Here is a 20813-nt window from a genome sequence, read left to right on the forward strand (position 1 = left end):
ATTCCACCACTGTGTATATAGTTAAGAGATAGGGGTACACATGTATACGAGGAGACATGATAAAAAAATGTTCATGGCAGCACTGTTTGTAATTCATATAATATGTCACCAAGATTAACAAAACTGATCAAATTTAGTTAGTAAGTCACTGTTTTGTGAAATAAACAGGATAAAATAAGAATGTATTTTCATCTGCTTTTCTTTGCATAAAAAACCCCTAATCGTATAGAGAAAACTAACCTGGTTAAATGTATTAGAGAGAACTGAGCTGAGAGGAGAAAGCTAATTAAGACTGTATACTTTTATATTTTTTAAATTTTATATACTTGTATATTTTTTAAATTTTTGAGCCATGTGTCTAGCTCATTATTCAAAAAATTACACTAAAAACTAATATCCTTACAGTGATAAGATGCTGTATCCATAAACCAAAAACAGTATGTGGGGAGCCTGGGGGGCTCAGTCAGTTAAGTGAAGACTCTTGACTTCAGCTCAGTTTGTGATCTCAGGGTTGTGGGACTGAGCCCTGTGTCAGGCTCCTCATTCAAGTGGGGAGTCTGCAGGACATTCTCTCTCTCTCTGCCTCTCCCCCACATGCACTCTCTCTCTCTCTAAAAAATAAATAAATCTTAAAAAAACAAAAACAGCATGCTATTTAAAAAAATCCTGAAAACAAAAAGAGCTATTTGAAATAAAAATGTATAACAGCATTAATGAGAGACACGAAAGAAGAACTGGAAGATAGTTCTTTTAAAAACTACTAGCAGGGGCACCTGGGTGGCACAGCAGTTAAGCGTCTGCCTTCGGCTCAGGGCGTGATCCCGGCGTTCTGGGATCGAGCCCCACATCAGGCTCCTCCGCTATGAGCCTGCTTCTTCCTCTCCCACTCCCCTGCTGTGTTCCCTCTCTCGCTGGCTGTCACTATCTCTGTCGAATAAATAAATTAAAAAATCTTTAAAAACAAAACAAAACAAAACTACTAGCAATGACAGCAAAAGAGAAAGAAACGGAAATCAGTAGAACAAAAAATGGTTTTAAATGGAGGATCAATGACCATATAAGAAGAGTTTTTTGAAAGGCAAAGAAAAATGTGTATGTGTGAATAGAAAAGGACTAAAATGCAAACTAGGCTTTTAAAATTCTGCACAGGTAGAGGGAGTTAAGATGGCGGAGGAGTAGGGGACCCCTTTTTCAGCCGGTCCCCTGAGTCGAGCTGGATAGGTACCAGACCAGCCTGAACAACCACGGAATCAGTCTGAGACACAGTAAGATACATCTGGATCTCTACAAATGAACATCTCCAGCGCTGAGTATTGAGGTACGAAGCGGGGAGCCGTGAAACCGCGCACAGATATCGGAAGATAAACAGAAGGGGGAGGGAGCCGCCGCGTTCGGGTGCCAGGAAGCGGTAGCCACCTGCACAGGGGAGTTGGCGGACTCACGGACTGGCACCCGCGAGAGAGCAGACTGAGACCGGGAGCCAGGGAACGCGCAACCAGACTGAAACGGAGCTCCGGTGCGCTCACTGGAACCAGACTGAGACCGGGAGCTCCGGTGCTTGTGGGGGCGGCTGGCGGCTGGCGGTGTTAGAAACACAAAGGACAGAGACGTGCCGGCCCTGGAAGTGAGGGCAGGGACGCCGGGTGTGGGGCGCACATCCCGGGACGCTGCAGGGTTGAACAGCACCAACAGTAACAGAGTTAAAGTGGCCAGAACATCAGGGAGAATGGCCTGTGATCCCTCTGTTCTGAGACAGAGGCTGAGATTTGGCCACTGCTGCTCTGACTCTCAGAAGAGGCACAGCAAACCGCCAGGGAAAGCCACCAGAGAACAAAAGCCTGGAGATACCGGCTGACAGTGTGCCCGTCCCCACCCCCCCTCGCAGGGGACACGGAGACTCTACCCAAACAGGGCTGCTTGAGTATTGGCACGGCAGGCCCCTCCTCCAGAAAGCAGGCTGAAAAATCAAGAAGCCTGCATCCCTAAGATCGCTATAAACAAGGGCGCACGGCCTGGGTCCTGGTCAATGATTTGGGCTCTGGACAACCCCGCAACCTCTCCTCATCAGAATTACGAGAAGGAGAAATCCCCCCCCAGCAAAGAAAAGACAATGAGTCTGTGGCCTCTGCCACAGAACTAATGGATATGGATATAACCAAATTATCAGAAATGGAATTCACAGTAACAATGGTCAAGATGATGTGTAGACTTGAAAAAGTCTCATTAATGAAAATGTTAATGAGAATATAGAATATCTAAGGGCGGAAATGAGAGCGAATCTGGCAGAAATTAAAAATTCTATGAGCCAAATGCAGCCAAAACTAGAGGCTCTGACGGTCAGGGTGAATGAGGCAGAAGAACGTATCAGCAAATTAGAGGATGGGTTAGTAGAAGAAAAAGCTAAAACAGAATCTGGACTCAAAAAAATCCACGCTCAGGAATGTAGGTTACGGGAGATTACTGACTCAATGAAACGTTCCAATGTCAGAATCATTGGCATCCCCGAGGGGGTGGAAAAAAACAGAGGTCTAGAAGAGATATTTGAACAAACTGTAGCTGAAAACTTCCCTATTCTAGCAAGGGAAACAAACATTCGTGTCCAAGAGGCAGAGAGGACCCCTCCCAAGCTCAACCACGACAAACCTACACCACATCACGTCACAGTGCAATTCGCAAATATTAGATCCAAGGATACAGTATTGAAAGCGGCCAGGGCAAAGAAATTTCTCACGTACCAAGGCAAAGACATCAGAATTACGTCAGACCTGTCTACACAGACCTGGAATGAGAGAAAGGGTTGGGGGACCATTTTTAAAGCTCTTTCAGAGAAAAACATGCAGCCAAGGATCCTCTATCCAGCAAGGCTGTCATTCAGAATTGATGGAGAAATAAAGACCTTCCAGAATCGCCAGTCATTGACCAATTTCGTAACCACGAAACCAGCCCTACAGGAGATATTAAGGGGGTTCTATAAAAGTAAAAAGGCCCCAAGAGTGATACAGAACAGAAAGTTACAACCTATAGAACAAAGACTTTACTGGCAACATGGCATCATTAAAATCATATCTCTCAATTATCAGTCTCAATGTAAATGGCCTAAATGCTCCCATAATACCACAGGGTTGCAGATTGGATAAAAAGACATGACCCATCCATTTGCTGTCTACAAGAGACTCATTTTGAACCCAAAGATACATTCAGACTGAAAGTAAAGGGATGGAGAACCATCTTTCATGCCAATGGACCTCAAAAGAAAGCTGGGGTAGCAATTCTCATATCAGATAGATTGGATTTTAAACTAAAGACTATAGTTAGAGACACAGAAGGGCACTATATTATTCTTAAAGGATGTATCCAACAAGTGGATATGACAATTATAAATATATATGCCCTCAACAGGGGAGCAGCAATATATACAAGCCAACTCTTAACCAGAATAAAGAGACATATAGATAAAAATACACTAATAGTAGGAGACCTCAACACTCCACTATCGGCAATAGACAGATCACCTAAGCAAGAAATCAGCAAAGAAACAAGAGCTTTGAATGCCATACTCGACGAGTTGGACCTCATAGATATATATAGAACACTACACCCCAGAACCAAAGAATACTCATTCTATTCTAATGCCCATGGAACATTCTCAAGAATAGACCATGTTCTGGGTCACAAAACAGGTCTCAACTGATACCAAAACACTGAAATTATTCCCTGCATATTCTCAGACCACAATGCTCTGAAATTGGAACTCAACCACAAGGAAAAATTTGGAAGAAACTCAAACACTTGGAGACTAAGAACCATCCTGCTCAGGAATGACTCGATAAACCAGGAAATCAAAAATTAATTTAAACAATTTATGGAGACCAACGAGAATGAAAACACAATAGTCTAAAACCTATGGGATACTGCAAAGGCAGTCCTAAGGGGAAAATACATAGCCATCCAAGCCTCACTCAAGAATAGAAAAATCTAAAATGCAGTTTTTATATTCTCACCTCAAGAAGTTGGAGCTGGAAGAGAAGAACAGGCCTAACCCACGGATGAGAAAGCAGCTGATCAAGATTAGAGCAAAGATCAATGAATTAGAAACCAGGAGCACAGTAGAGCATATCAACAGAACCAGAAGCTGGTTCTTTGAGAGAATAAATAAGATCAATAAGCCACTGCAAGACTTATTCAAAAGAATAAAGGACCCAAATTAATAAAATTATGAATGAAAAGGGAGAGGTCACAACCAACACCAATGAAATGGAAGGATTATTGGAAACTTTTATCAACAGCTTTATGCCAATAAATTAAGCAATCTGGAAGAGATGGAGGACTTCCTGGAAACTTATAAACTACCAAGGCTGATACAGGAAGAAATTGATTTTTTAAACAGGCCAATTAATTATGAGGAGATTCAGTCAGTGATAAACAACCTTCCAAAAAACAAAACTCCAGGCCCGGATGGTTTTCCTGGGGAATTCTACCAAACATTCAAAGAAGAAATAATACCTATTCTCCTAAAGCTATTTCAAAAATAGAAACAGAGGAGCGCCTGGATGGCACAGCAGTTAAGCGTCTGCCTTCGGCTCAGGGCGTGATCCCGGCGTTATGGGATCAAGCCCCACATCAGGCTCTTCCACTATGAGTCTGCTTCTTCCTCTCCCACTCCCCCTGCTTGTGTTCCCTCTCTCTCTGGCTGTCTCTATCTCTGTCAAAAAAATAAATAAAATCTTTAAAACAAAAATAGAAACAGAAGGAAAGCTACCACACTCATTCTATGAGGCCAATATTACCTTGATCCCCAAACCAGGCAAAGACCCCATCAAAAAGGAGAATTACAGACCAATTTCCCTAATGAATATGGACGCCAAAATCCTCAACAAGATCCTGGCTAATAGAATCCAACAGTACATTAAAAGGATTATCCATCATGACCAAGTGGGATTCATCCCTGGGATGCAAGCGTGGTTCAACATTCGCAAATCGATCAGCGTGATACATCATATGAACAGAAAAGACTCAGGAACCATATGATGCTTTCAAGGGATGCAGAAAAAGCATTCGACAAAATACAGCATCCTTTCCTGATTAAAACCCTTCAGAGTGTAGGGATAGAGGGTACATTCCTCAATCTCATAAAAACCATCTATGAAAAGCCTACAGCAAATATCATTCTCAATGGGGAAAAGCTGGAAGCCTTTCCCTTAAGATCAGGAACACGACAAGGATGCCCACTCTCGCCACTATTATTCAACATAGTACTAGAAGTCCTTGCAACAGCAATCAGACAACAAAAAGGGATCAAAGGTATCCAAATTGGCAAAGAAGAAGTCAAAATGTCTCTCTTTGCAGATGACATGATACTCTATATGGAAAACCCAAAAGAATCCATGCCCAAACTATTAGAAGTTATAGAGCAATTCAGTAACGTGGCGGGATACAAAATCAATGCTCAGAAATCAGTTGCATTTCTATACACGAATACTGAGACTGAAGAAAGAGAAATTAGGGAATCCATCCCATTTACAATAGCACCAAAAACCATACGTTACCTTGGAATTAACTTAACCAGAGACGTAAAGGACCTATATGCTAGAAACTATAAATCACTCTTGAAAGACATTGAAGAAGACACAAAAAGATGGAAAAATATTCCATGCTCATGGATCGGAAGAATTAACATAGTGAAAATGTCCATGCTACCCAGAGCAATCTACACTTTCAATGCTATCCCGATCAAAATACCGAGGACATTTTTCAAAGAACTGGAACAAATAGTCCTTAAATTTGTATGGAAACAGAAAAGGCCCCGAATCGCCAAGGAACTGTTGAAAAGGAAAAACAAAGCTGGGGGCATCACAATGCCGGATTTCAAGCTGTACTACAAAGCTGTGATCACAAAGACAGCATGGTACTGGCACAAAAACAGACACATAGACCAATGGAACAGAATAGAGAACCCAGAAATGGACCCTTGGCTCTTTGGGCAACTAATCTTTGATAAAGCAGGAAAAAACATCCAGTGGAAAAAAGACAGTCTCTTCAATAAATGGTGCTGGGAAAATTGGACAGCTACATGTAAAAGAATGAAACTTGACCACTCTCTCACACCATACACAAAGATAAACTCCAAATGGATGAAAGACCTCGATGTGAGACAGGAATCCATCAAAATCCTAGAGGAGAACATAGGCAGCAACCTCTATGACATCGGCCACAGCAACCTTTTTCATGACACATCTCCAAAGGCAAGAGAAACAAAAGATAAAATGAACTTATGGGACTTCATCAAGATAAAAAGCTTCTGCACAGCCAAGGAAACAGTCAAAAAAACTAAGAGGCAGCCCACGGAATGGGAGAATATATTTGCAAATGACGCTACAGATAAAAGACTGGTATCCAAGATCTACAAAGAACTTCTCAAACTCAATACGCGAGAAACAAATAAACAAATCATAAAATGGGCAGAAGATATGAACAGACACTTTTCCAATGATGACATACAAATGGCTAACAGACACATGAAAAAATGTTCAAAATCATTAGCCATCAAGGAAATTCAAATCAAAACCACACTGAGATACCACCTTACGCCAGTTAGAATGGCAAAAATAGACAAGGCAAGAAACAACAATTGTTGGAGAGGATGTGGAGAAAGGGGATCCCTCCTACATTGTTGGTGGGAATGCAAGTTGGTACAGCCACTCTGGAAAACAGTGTGGAGGTCCCTTAAAAAGTTAAAAATTGAGCTACCCTATGATCCAGCCATTGCACTACTGGGTGTTTACCCCAAAGATACAGACGTAGTGAAGAGAAGGGCCATATGCACCCCAATGTTCATAGCAGCAATGTCCACAATAGCTAAATCGTGGAAGGAGCCGAGATGCCCTTCAACAGATGACTGGATTAAGAAGTTGTGGTTCATATATACAATGGAATATTACTCAGCAATCAGAAAGAACGAGTTCTCAACATTTGCTGCAACATGGACGGCACTGGAGGAGATAATGCTAAGTGAAATAAGTCAAGCAGAGAAAGACAACTATCATATGATTTCTCTCATCTATGGAACATAAGAACTAGGATGATCGGTAGGGGAAGAAAGGGATAAAGAAAGGGGGGGTAATCAGAAGGGGGAATGAAACATGAGAGACTATGGACTATGAGAAACAAACTGAGGGCTACAGAGGGGAGGGGGGTGGGGGAATGGGATAGACCGGTGATGGGTAGTAAGGAGGGCACGTATTGCATGGTGCACTGGGTGTTATACGCAACTAATGAATCATCGAACTTTATATCGGAAACCGGGGATGTACTGTATGGTGACTAACATAATATAATAAAAAAACATTAAGGAAAAATAAATAAAAGAAACATGATCTAAAAATAAATAAATAAATAAAATAAAATTCTGCCCAAAAATGATTTCCAACCTAGAATTCTATACGTAACCAAAAATATCGATTCAGTGTCAGGGTTGAGTAAACATATTTCCGTGGCATATATTACTCTTTTATTTCTATGAATATATTTATGTGATTACATATATTAAATAACATTCTTGCATGACATCGACACACATACAAAGTTTCATAAAGTCTACCTGTCATGCAACCATTCTCAAGGATATACTGGAGGACACGCTCCCACAAAATGAGGGGGTAAATCAAGAAAGAGGAAGATGCAAGAAGCAGGAAACAGGAAGGAAGACAGAAGATCCCCAAGAAAGGGGATCTGACAGAAGACAGAGGTGAGAAGGATTTCTTGGGGGATGGCAAAGGGAAGGCACCACAGTAATAGCTCTGTGTCAGCTGAGAGCAGCCCTACCAGTCTTCAGCAGGTCAACCAGCTCCAGGAGAGACTTCAGAGATGGGCCACTGATGCCCAGAGTTGAGCCCACCCCCACCTATTACCAGCTGTGTGAACATGAGCCAGACAGCTTTTCTCTATGCCTCAGTTTGCTCTTCTATAAAATGGGAATAACAATGGCACCTACTTCTCAATATTGTTATGAAGATGAGTTAGTATACGTTGTATGCGTATAACACTGCTGGCACACAGTAAACATGATATGAGTGTTTATAATTATTGCCATTATGATTGTGACCTAATACATTTGAATATGCAGAGAGGAGATTGAGACACCTGGGAAGAATTTGGAGTTGAAACATTGATATGTATCTAGTAAAGCAAAGAAATGACTAAGCCAGAAAATTATTAATTCCAGGGAAAAAAGGGGGTGCCTGGGTGGTTCAGTCAGTTAAGGCTCTGCCTTCAGCTCAGGTCATGATCCCACAGTCCTGGGACCAAGTGCCATGTGGGGCTCCTTACTCAGTGGGGAGTCTGCTTCTCCCTCTCCCACTCTGCCTGCTTGTGCTCTCTCTAAGAGATAAATAAAATCTTTAAAAAAATTCCAGGGAAAAGAAAGAGTTGTGCAGAAATAATAATCACAGCATAGATACTACATGACTCAACTACAAACAGTCACAGTAATAAACACTGATGAGGAATCTGATCAAAACGATAATATTTATAGGCAAATGTGTATGTTAGTGGGGGTGTATAGAAAAGCTAAATCTCCACCCTCCATAAAGGAAAGTCAATAGATAATGGCCAAAACTTTAAAAAAAAAATCAAATCCATTAAAAAGATTAAGAGTGCTTGCCTCCAGGGAGCTAGAATCTGGCAAAAAACAAAGCAGGAAAGAGCCATTTTTAAAAGATGACTTAGAGAAATCTTTGCCACCCTTTACCACTTGTAAATGAAACTAAAAACTAATTTCAATTATAAAGTGGCAAAAAATATTCACAAAAATATACAAGAAGCATAATGGGTCATGAATGCTAATATTAAAAAAAAAAACTTAAAAAATCCATAAGCCATGAACCAGAAATCAAGTAGAAGAAAAACTCTGGAAAGAACACAGACACACGGAGGCTAAACAACACGCTACTGAACCACAAACGGGTCAATCAGGAAATCAAAGAGCAAGTCAAAAAATACATACAAACTCGGGGCGCCTGGGTGGCACAGCGGTTAAGCGTCTGCCTTTGGCTCAGGGCGTGATCCCAACGTTCTGGGATCGAGCCCCACATGAGGCTCCTCCGCTATGAACCTGCTTCTTCCTCTCCCACTCCCCCTGCTTGTGTTCCCTCTCTCGCTGGCTGTCTCTATCTCTGTCGAATAAATAAATAAAATCTTTAAAAAAAAATACATACAAACAGATGAAAATGAAAACACAGTGGTCCCAAATCTTTGGGACTCAGCAAAAACAGTTCTAAGACGGAAGCGTATAGAAATACAGGCCTATTTCAAGAAGCAAGAAAAATCCCAAATAAATAACCTAACCTTACACTTAAAGGAGCTCAAGAAAGAACAAACAAAGCCCAAAGCTAGAGAAGGAAATAATAAATATTAGAGCAGAAATTAATGAGATAAAGTCTAAAAAAAAAAAAAAACCAACAGAAAAGGGCAATAAAACTAAGAGCTGGTTCTTTGAAAAGATCAGCAAAATTGATAAACCTTGATCTCATCAAGAAAAAAGAAGAGAATACTCAAATCAATAAAATCAGAAATGGAAAAGGAGGGGCGCCTGGGTGGCTCAGTCAGTAAAGCATCTGCCTTTGGCTCAGGTCACGATCCCAGGGTCCTGGGATTGAGCCCCACATCAGGCTCCCTGCTCAGTGGGGAGCCTGCTTCTCCCTCTCCTTCTGCCCCCCACCCCGCTCCTGCTCTCTCTCTCTCTCTCTCTCACTTGGTCACTCTCTATCTCAAATAAATAAATAAAATCTTAAAAAAAAGAAATGAAAAAGGAGACATAACAAGTGACCTCAGAGAAATACAGAGGATCATAAGAGAATATTGTGAAAAATTATATGCCAACAAACTGGACAACCTGGAAGAAATAGATATGTTCCTAGAAACATATATCTCCCAAAATTGATTCAAGAAGAAACAGAAAATTTGAACAGACTGATTAACAGCAATGAAATTGAATCAGTAATCAAAAAAATCCCAACAAACAAAAGTCCAGAACCAGATGGTTTCACAGGTGAATGCTACCAAACATTTAAAAAAGAGTTACTACTGAGGCACCTGGATGGTGCTGTCAGTTGAGCTTCCAACTCTTGGTTTCAGCTCAGGTTGTGATCTCAGGGTCATGGCTTTGCACTCAGCGAGGAGTCCTGCTTAAGATTCTCTCCTCCTCTCCCTCCACTCCCTCTGCCCTTAATCTTTCTCTCTCAAATAAATAAATAAATAAATCTTTTTAAAAATTAAAAAAAAAAGAGTTACTACCTATTCTTCTCAAACTATTCCAAAAAATAGAAGAGGAAAGAAAACTTCCAAATTCATTCTACAAGGCCAGCATTTCCCTGATACCAAAACAGACAAGGACACTACAAAAAAAAAGAGAGCTGCAGGCCAATATCTCTGATGAACATAGATGCAAAAATCCTCAACAAAATATAAGCAAACTGAATCCAACAACGTATTAAAAAAATCCTAACCCTAATCCTAACCCACAGTCAACTGAAATTTATTCCAGGGATGCAAGCGTGGTTTAATATTCACAAATCAGTCAGTGTCATACATCACATTAACAAGAGAAAGGATAAAAACCATATGACAACAGATGCAGAAAAAGCATTTGACAAAGTACATCCATTCATCACAAAAACTCTCAATAATGTGGGTTTAGAGGGAACACGCTTCAACATAATAAAGGCCATATGTGAAAAACTCACAGCTCACATCATAGTTAATGGTGAAAACCTGAAAGCTTTTCCTCTAAGATCAGGAACAAGACAGGATATCCAGTCTCACCACTTTTTTCAAAAAGATTTTACTTATTTATTTGAGACAGACAGAGAGAGAGAAGGAGTGGGGTGGTCCAGAGGGAGAGGGAGAAGCAGAATCCCTGCTGAGCAGGGAGCCCACCATTGGCTCGAACCCAGGACCCTGGGATTATGACCTAAGCTGAAGGCAGATGCTTAACTGACTGAGCACCCAGACGCCCCTACACTCACCACTTTTATTCAACATACTAGAAATCCTAGACATAGCAATCAGACAATAAAAAGAAATAAAAGACATCCAAGGAAGTAAAATGTCACTATTTGCAGATGACATGATACTATATATAGAAAACCCTGAAGATTTCACCAAAAAACTATGAGAACTCATAAATAAATTCAGTAAAGTCACAGGATACAAATCAATATACAGAAATCTGTTACATTTCCATACACTAATAATGAAGTAGCAGAAAGAGAAATTGAGAAAATTATCCTATTTATAATTGCACCAAAAGTACCTGGGAAAAATTTTTACCAAGGAGGTAAAAGAGCTACACTCTGAAAACTATAAAACACTGATTAAAAAAACTGAACATGACACAAACAAAAGGAATGATACACTAAGCTCATGGACTGGAAGAATTAATATTGTTAAAATGTCCATATTATGCAAAGTGAGCTACAGATTCAATGCAATCCCTATCAAAATACCAGATAGCTTTCATAGAACTCAAATAATCCTAAATGTTGCATAGAACCACAAAAGGCCCCAAATAGCCAAAGCATCCTTGAGAAAGAACAAAGCTGGAGGTATCACAATTCCAGATTTCAATATATACTACATGTCTGTAGCAATCAAAACAATATAGTACTGGCATAAAAATGGATACATAGATCAAAAGAACAGGACAGAGAGCCCAGAAATAAACCCACATCTATATGGTCAACTGATTTATAAACAAAGGGAGGTAAGAACATAGAATGGGGAGAAAACTGTCTTTTCAGTAAATAGTGCTCAGAAAACTGGACAGCTACATGCAAAATAATGAAAATGGGCCACTTTCTTACAACATATATAAAAATAAACTCAAAATGGATGAAAGACCTAAATGTGAGACCTGAAACCACAAAACTCCTAAAAGAAAACACAGGAAGTAATCTCTTGGACATTGCCCATAGCAACATATTTATGGGTATGTCTCCTGAGGCAACAGAAACAAAAGCAAAAATAAACTATTGGGACTATACCAAAATAAAAAGGTTTTGCACGGCAAAGGAAACCATCAACAAAACAAGAATCCAAACTAGTGAATGGGAAAGGATATGTGCAAATATATCTCCAATAAGGGGTTAATATCCAAAATATACAAAGAACGTATACAATTCAACACCAAAAAACCCCCAAATCATTAAAACTAGGCAGAGGACCTGAAGAGATACTTTCCCAAAAAAAGACATCAGATGACCAACAGGCACATGAAAAGATGCCCAACATCACTAATTATCAGGAAAGTGCCAAACAAAACCACAATGAGGTGTCACCTCACACCAGTCAGAATGGCTAGAATCAAAAAGACAAGAAATAACAAGTGTGGGTGAGGGTGTGGAGAAAAGGGAACCCTTGTGCGTTGGTGGTGGGAATGGAAATGGGAGCAATCACCTTGGTAGATGGTATGGCGGGTACTCAAAAAATTAAAAATAGTATTACTACATGATCCACTGATGCCAAGACTGGGTATTTACCCAAGAAAATGAAAATACTTATTCAAAAAGATATAGGCACCCCTATGTGTATTGAAACATTATTTACATTAGTTAAGAATCTTAACATTAGTTAAGATTAAGGAAGCAGAGGCGCCTGGGTGGCGCAGTCGTTAAGCGTCTGCCTTCGGCTCAGGGCGTGATCCCGGCGTTCTGGGATCGAGCCCCACGTCAGGCTCCTCCACTGTGAGCCTGCTTCTTCCTCTCCCACTCCCCCTGCTTGTGTTCCCTCTCTCGCTGGCTGTCTCTCTCTGTCAAATAAATAAATAAAATCTTTAAAAAAAAAGATTAAGGAAGCAACCCAAGTGTCCATTAATAGATGAATGGATAAAGAAGATGTGGTAAACACACACAGACACACACACACACACACACACACACACACACACACACACTGGAATGTTACTCAGCCATAAAAAAGAATGAAATCCTGGGGCTCCTGGCTGGCTCAGTTGGTGGGGCCTGTGACTCGATCTTGGGATTGTGGGTTTAAGCCCCATGTTGGGTATAGAGATTACTTAAAAATAAAATCTTAAAAAAAAAAGAATGGACAGGAGATCACACAAGGAAAATACTTCCCCAGAGCCACTGACTGGGAAAATGAGAGGGGCTGATTATTGTGAGTTTTTATAACCAGCAGAGCTCAAAGACTGGAGTTTTAGAGGTCCATGTCATGGCTGGTGTGGAGCCCAGCAGATGCTGCAGTGTTCCTGTAGAGGAGGGAGGAGGCCTCAGGGCCGACGGTGTGGTCTGAGGATTCCCTGGGACACGCTGGGAGAGACGGTTCCCCTTCTTGGAGGGCACCTGGGAGAGGTGGCCTTGCCTCTCAGGGGACAAAAGAGCCAGAAGGCACCATTGTGCTCCCCTGCTATTTAGCATAGGAACAGAGACACCTGCTGAGGGTGGCTTACCTGGACACTGGTTTTTGGTTGCGCTTTACTCTAAACTCCAAGCTCCTGTAAGTTGGTGCAACTGCCCTTTTGGGAGAAACCGGCACCAGCCCCAGTGTGTCAAGACCCACCCCCAGAGGACCAGTGAATGACCGCACCATGCTGGGTCCCCAAAGTTTGGAGTTCTGAAACTCAACCGGCCTGCCTGGGATAAAAGACAGGTGCACTGCACTGCCGGGCAGGCAGGTGGCCCAGACACAGACAGGGTGAAGGCAGGGATCTGAGGGACACCCGGGACACAGGAAGGGAGAGTGTTTGCTCTTCTTTGAGGGCTTCCCAGACAGCAATGGGAACGCACTCCCCACTCTGGGGATGAGGGAGAGGACTGGTGCGATTTTTCTTTCCCACCCATCAGCATGGACCGAAGTCAGGGAGCAGCACAGCGCCAACAGTGGAGGCCTGAGCCCTTACAACAAGACCCACCCCGCTATGCTCTACAGGTGCTTCTTTACTAGGGCAAGTGTGCCTGAGACCCAAAGCAGTGGGCCCATCCCCCAGAACACCAGCACAAACCCCCACATATACCACATCTCTTGACCACAAGAAGCCGCAAAGCTTCAGTTCTACTGGAAATAGCATCAGGTCTCTTTTAACAAGCAGACCCTGGAGCACACAGAGTTAAAACTCGCCAAACTCTGGACAAGGTCCAAACACTCCCCACTGCAGGCAAGGAGAAACTCTGCAGAGGACTAACCAGAGGGGAAGAGCAGCAAAAACACAGCAGCAGAGCGCAAACAGTATACACGAGGGATGCTTCCTAAAGCGCTAGGCCCTGGACAGTGTATGACCTCTTCTTCACTAAGCCATTACTCTCAGAAGCAAGAAACATTACAGGATTTCCTAACACAGAGAAGAAAACATAGACCTAGGGGTGCCTGGGTGGCTCGGTCGGTTCAGCATCTGATTCCGCTCAGGTCATGATCCCGGGGTCCTGGGATCAAGCCCCACATCAGGCTCCTTGCTCAGTGGGGAGTTTTCTTCTCCCTCTCCCTCTGCGCCTCCCCACTGTTGGTGCTCTCTCTCTCTGTGTCTCAAATAAATAAATAAAATATTTCAAAAAAAAAAAGAAACAAAAAACAAAACAGAGACCTAGACAAAATGCCAAGTTGGAGGATTCATCCCAAAAGAAAGAACAAGACAAGGTCATGGCCAGGGATTTAACTGAAATAGATATAAGTAAAATGCCTGATCCAGGATTCAAAGCAACAATCATAAGGATACCAGCTGGGCTTGTGAAAAGCATACAAGACACCAGAGAAACCCTGGCTGCAGAGATAAAAGACCTAAAAACTAGTCAGGCCAAAATAAAAAATGCTATAACTGGTGAGATGTGAAATGGATTGGATGTAATGACCACAAGGATGGAAGAAGCAGAGGCATAAGTAAGTGATACAGAAGATAAAATTATGGAAAATAATGAAGCTGAAAAGAAGAGGGAACAAAAAATACTGGATCACAAATGTAGAATTAGGAACTCAGCAACTCCATAAAGTGTAATAACATTCATATTATAGGAGTCCCAGAGAAGAAAAGAGGGAAAATGGCGTGGAGGTTTATTTGAGGAAATTATAGCTGGAAATGTCCCTAATCTGGGGAAGGAAACAGACATCCAAATCCAGGAGGCACAGAGAACTCCATCAAAATCAACAAAAGCAGGCCAACACCAAGATACATTGTAGTACAATTTGCAAAATACAGAGAAAAGGAAAAAATCCTAAAAGCAGCAAGGGAAAAGAAGTCCCTAACTTATAAGGGAAGACAAGAAAGGTTAGCAGCAGATTTTGCCACAGAAACCTGGCAGTCCAGAAGAGAGGGGCAGGATATATTCAATGTGCTAAATGGGAAAAATATGCAGCCAAGAATACTTTATCCAGCAATGCTTTCATTCAGAATAGAAGGAGAAGTAAGAGTTTCCCAGACAAACAACAACTAAAGGAGTTCAAGACCACTAAACCAGCCCTGCAAGAAATATTAAAGGGGACTCTTTGCATGGGAAAGAAAGACCAAAAGCAACAAAGACTAGAAAGGAACAGAGAAAAGCTCCAGAAACAACCACTTAACAAATAATACAATGGCAACAAATTCATATCTATCAATAATCACTCTGAATGTAAATGGACTACACGCCCTGATCAAGAGACATGGGGTACCAAAATGGATTGAAAAAACCAAGACAGTCATTTTAGACCCAAAGACACCACCAGATTAAAAGGGAGGGAGTGGAGCACCATCTATCATGCTAATGGACATCAAAAGAAAGCCGGAGTAGCAATACTTACATCAAACAAATTGGATTTTAAAACAAAGACTGTAACAAGAGATGAAGAAGGGCATTATATCAGAATTAAGGGGTCTATCCATCAAGAAGATCTAACAACTGTAAATATTTATGCCCCAACTTGGGAGCATCCAAATATATAAATCAATTAATAACAAACACAAAGAAGCTCATTGCGGGGCGCCTGGGTGGCTCAGTCGTTAAAGCGTCTGCCTTCGGCTCAGGGCATGATCCCGGCATTATAGGATCGAGCCCCACATCAGGCTCCTCCGCTATGAGCCTGCTTCTTCCTCTCCCACTCCCCCTGCTTGTGTTCCCTCTCTCGCTGGCTGTCTCTATCTCTGTTGAATAAATAAATAAAATCTTAAAAAAAAAAGCAGCTCATTGCTAGTAATACAATAATCATAGGGGACGTCAACACCCCACTTACAGCAACGGACAGATCATCTAAGCAGAAGATCAACAAGGAAACAACGGCTTTGAATAACACACTGGACCAAATGGATACATTCAAAACACTTCATCCTAAAGCCACCAAATATACATTCTTTTCGAGTGTACATGAGACGTTCTCCAAAACAGATCACATACCGGGTCACAAATTAGGCCTCAACCAGTACCAAAGACACTGAGATCGTACCATGCATATTTTCAGACCACGACGTTGTGAAACTTCAAGTCAACCACAAGAAAAAATGTGGAAAGACCACAAATACATGGAGGTTAAAGAACATCCTACTAAAGAGTGAATGAGTTAACTGGGAAATTAAAGAAGAATTTTAAAAATACATGGAACCAAATGAAAACGAAAACACAACAGTCCAAAATCTCTGCAGCAAAAGCAGTCCTAAGAGGGAAGTATACAGCAGTACAGGCCTACCTCAAGAAGCAAGAAAAATCTCAAACATACAACCTAACCTTATACCTAAAGGAGCTAGAAAAAGAACAGCAAATGAAGTCTAAAGCCAGCTGAAGAAGGGAAGTAATAAAGATTAGAGCAGAAATAAATAATATAGAAACAAAAAAAAGTAGAATAGATCAATGAAACTAGGATCTGGCTCTTTCAAAGAATTAACAAAATTGATAAACCCCTACCCAGACTTATCAAAAAGAAGAGAACAGACTCAAATAAATAAAATCACAAATGACAGAGAAGAGATCACAACAAATACCACAGAAATACAAACAATTATAAGAGAATATTATGAAAAATTATATTCCTAGAAACTTACAAACTACCAAAGCTGAAACAGGAAAAAAGAGAAAATTTGAACAGACTGATAACCAGCAAACAAATTGAATCAGAAATCAAAAGTCTCCCAATAAACAAAAACAAGGGCCAGATGGCTTCCCCGGAAAATTCTACCAGACATTTAAAGAAGAGTTAATACCTATTCTCCAAAAACTATCCCAAAAAATATAAATGGAAGGAAAACTTCCAAACTTATTCTACAAGGCCAGTATTACCTTGATTCCAAAACCAAAGACCCCACTAAAAAGGAGAATTACAGGCCAATATCCCTGATGAACATGGATGCAAAAATGCTCAACAACATACCAGCAAATGAACCCAACAGAACTTTAAAGGACTCATCCACCACAATCAAGTGGGATTGATTCCTGGGCTGCAGGGGTGGGTCGATGACCACAAAGCAATCAACATGATACACCACATTAATAAAAGAAAGGATAAGAACCATATGATCCTGTCAATAGATGCAGAAAAATCATTTGACAAAATACAGCACCCTATCTTGATAAAAACACTCAAGAAAGTAGGGTAGAAGGAACATATCTCAACATCATAAAGGTCGTATACGAAAGACCTACAGCTAACATCATCCTCAGTGGGTAAAACTGAAAGCTTTTTCCCTACGGTAAGAAACAACACAGGGATGCCCACTCTCACCAATGTTATTTAACAGAGTACTGGAAGTTCTAGTCTCAGCAATCAGACAACAAAAAGAAATAGCAGGCATCCAAATCGGCAAGGAAGAAGTCAGACTTTCACTATTTGCAGATGACACGATACTGTATGTAGAATACCTGAAAGACTCCACCAAAAAATTGCTAGAACTGATACACAAATTCAGTAAAGTCACAGGAGACAAAACCAACACACAGAAATCTGTTGCATTTTTATATACCAATAATGAAGCAGCAGAAAGAGAAAGTCAAGAAATCGACCCCATTTACAATTGTACAAAAAACATAAGATACCTAGGAATGAACCTAACCAAAGAGGTAAAGGATCTGTACTCTGAAAACCACAGAACACTTATGAAGGAAATTGAAGAGGACACAAAGAAATGGGAAAGCATTCCACACTCATGGATTGGAAGAACAAACATTATTAAAATGTCTTTACTATCCAAAGCAATCTACACATTTAATGCAATCCCTATCAAAATAACACCAGCATTTTTCACAGAGCTAGAACAAACAATTCTGAAATTTGTATGGAACCAGAAAAGACCCCGAATACACAAAGCAATCCTGAAAAAGAAAAACAAAACTGGAGGCATCACAATTCCAGACTTCAAGCTCTATTACAAAGCTGTAATGGTCAAGGCAGTATGGTACTGGCACAAAACCAGATACACACATCAATGGAACAGAATACAGAACCCAGAAATGGACCCACGACTATATAGTCAATTAATCTTTGACAAAGCAGGAAAGACTATCCAGTGGAAAAAAGACAGTCTCTTCAACAAATGATGCTGGGAAAACTGGACACCAACATGCAAAAGAATGAAACTGGACCCCTTTCTTACACCATCCACAAAAATAAATTCAAAATGGATGAAAGACCTAAATGTGAGACAGGAATCCATGAAAATCCTAGAGGAGAACACAGGCAGCAACCTCTGCGACCTTGGCCGCAGCAACTTCTTGCTAGACACGTCTCTGAAGGCAAGGGAAACAAAAGCAAAAATGAACTATTGGGACTTCATCAAGATAAAAAGCTTCTGCACAACAAAACAATCAACAAAACTAAAAGGCAACCTACAGAATGGGAGAAGATATTGCAAAGGACATAACAGATAAAGGGCTTGTATCCAAGATCTATAAAGAACTTATCAAACTCAACACCCATAAAACAAATATCCAGTTAAGAAATGGGCAGAAACAGGAATAGACATTTCTCCAAAGAAGACATCCAGATGGCCAACAGACACATGAAAAGAGGCTCAACATCACTCATTATCAGGGAAATACAAATCAAAACGACAGTGAGATACCACCTCTATATATAGATATAGACATAGATACAGATACAGATATAGATATAGATATATAGGGGCGCCTGGGTGGCACAGCAGTTAAGCGTCTGCCTTTGGCTCAGGGCGTGATCCCGGCGTTATGGGATCGAGCCCCACATCAGGCTCTTCTGCTATGAGCCTGCTTCTTCCTCTCCCATTCCCCCTGCTTGTGTTCCCTCTCTCGCTGGCTGTCTCTATCTCTGTTGAATAAATAAATAAAATCTTTAAAAAAAAAAAGATATAGATATATATCATGGACTATTACTGAGCCATAAAAAAGAATGAAATCTTGCCATTGACAATGGTGTGGACAGAGCTAGAGAGTATCATGCTAAGCGAAATAAGTCAGAGAAAGTCAAATACCATATGATTTCACATATATGCGGAATCTGAAAAATAAAACAAACAAATCAAAAAACCAAAAACAAACAGATTCCTAAATACAGAGAACTGGTGGTTGCCAGAAGAGAGGTCGATGGGGTAACGGCAAAATAGATAATGGGGAGTAAGAGTACAAACTTCCAGGTGTAAAATAAGTAAGTCATAGGAGTGAAAGGTAAGGCATAATAATACTGTAATAACATTGAATGGTGACAGACAGCGATTACACGTATTGTGGTATTTAGTAATGCATAAAACTTTCCAATCAATATGTTGTACATCTGAGGGGCGCCTGGGTGGCTCAGTCGGTTAAGCGTCTGACTCTTGATTTCGCCTCAGGTCACGATCTCAGGGTTGTAAGATTGAGCTCTGCATCGGGCTCCGCACTGGGCGTGGAGCCTGCTTAAGATTCTCTCTCTCCCTCTGCCCCTCTCTGCACCCCCCCTCTAAAAAATATGTTGTATATCTGAGAATAATATAACACGGTCTGTTAATTATCCTTCAATAAAAAAATCCATAAGCTAAGATAAATAAAGCAGCAATTGACAAGAGAAGAAAATTCACACAAGGGAAATGAACGAGCAATAAAAATTCCCTGATTATGTTGCTTGCTTAAGGAACAAGTCATACAGATTAAAATAATGAGATACTATCTTTCATTCTGGATGAATTCCTGGCCCTGGGCACCTCTCCCTCCTCACCTCACAGGAGTTGTCACATCTCCCCACAGCTAGAGCCAGGGACGGCCCGGGAGAGCTCCGGTTGGCTGGCATATTCCTGCTGGGCCTCAGCCCTCCAGCTCTCTTGCTGCTGCTCCTTCCACGAGCCTGAAGCCAAGTGGGGTCCGTGGACTCAGATCAGAGCTGCTGGAGCCAGAAGGAAGTTCCTGCAGTCTCCACTATGGGGTCTGGCCCACAGGCTCAACAGAGACTCCAAGAAACCTGGAAACACAGTGTCCACATGGTCCGTCATTCAGCATTCACCCCACAAATGCTTCCTGGGGGCACCAAGATACAGTTCCTGGCCTTCGAAACTGCGGGGTAGACAAAGTCCAGTCAATACCTATTCTCATCATTCATCAAAATGAAATATGAGAAAGGCCATGAGATTTAGACGAACATTATTAAAGCCTTAAATTCTCGCTTGGCCAACTTTTAGCTATGAGAATATAAAAATGTTTCTACAGTTTTCTTTTCAAAATGAGTCAAAACTATTCACCTCAAGGGGTTTGCGAAAATTAAATGAGATGATTTGTAAGGCACTTGGCAGCAGGCTGGCCCCAGGAAACATTTAATTCACATTAGCAAGTATTGTCATTACAAGGGATCAGGTAACATGCAGAAGGGGGTACCTCACTTAATTTGCACAATGATCCTCTCACCCACGT

The 20813-nt window shown here is 41.1% G+C and overlaps 1 protein-coding gene across 1 annotated transcript in view; it reads right to left on the bottom strand.

Moving 5' to 3' along the window:
• The window catches only part of ZNF81 (zinc finger protein 81), a 98089-nt gene extending 77789 nt beyond the window's left edge, over positions 1 to 20300 (bottom strand). Inside the window, exon 1 of the mRNA XM_045790878.2 lies at positions 20128 to 20300. Within this exon, the coding sequence (XP_045646834.2) occupies positions 20128 to 20199 (72 nt within the window). The 5' untranslated portion in view covers positions 20200 to 20300. The remainder of the gene's footprint in view (positions 1 to 20127) is intronic.
• Between the last annotated feature and the right edge of the window lie 513 nt (positions 20301 to 20813).

This window comes from Ursus americanus, chromosome X (assembly GCF_024610735.1).
Source record: "Ursus americanus isolate L20-20 chromosome X, mUrsAme1.1.p, whole genome shotgun sequence".
Classification (NCBI taxonomy): domain Eukaryota; kingdom Metazoa; phylum Chordata; class Mammalia; order Carnivora; family Ursidae; genus Ursus; species Ursus americanus.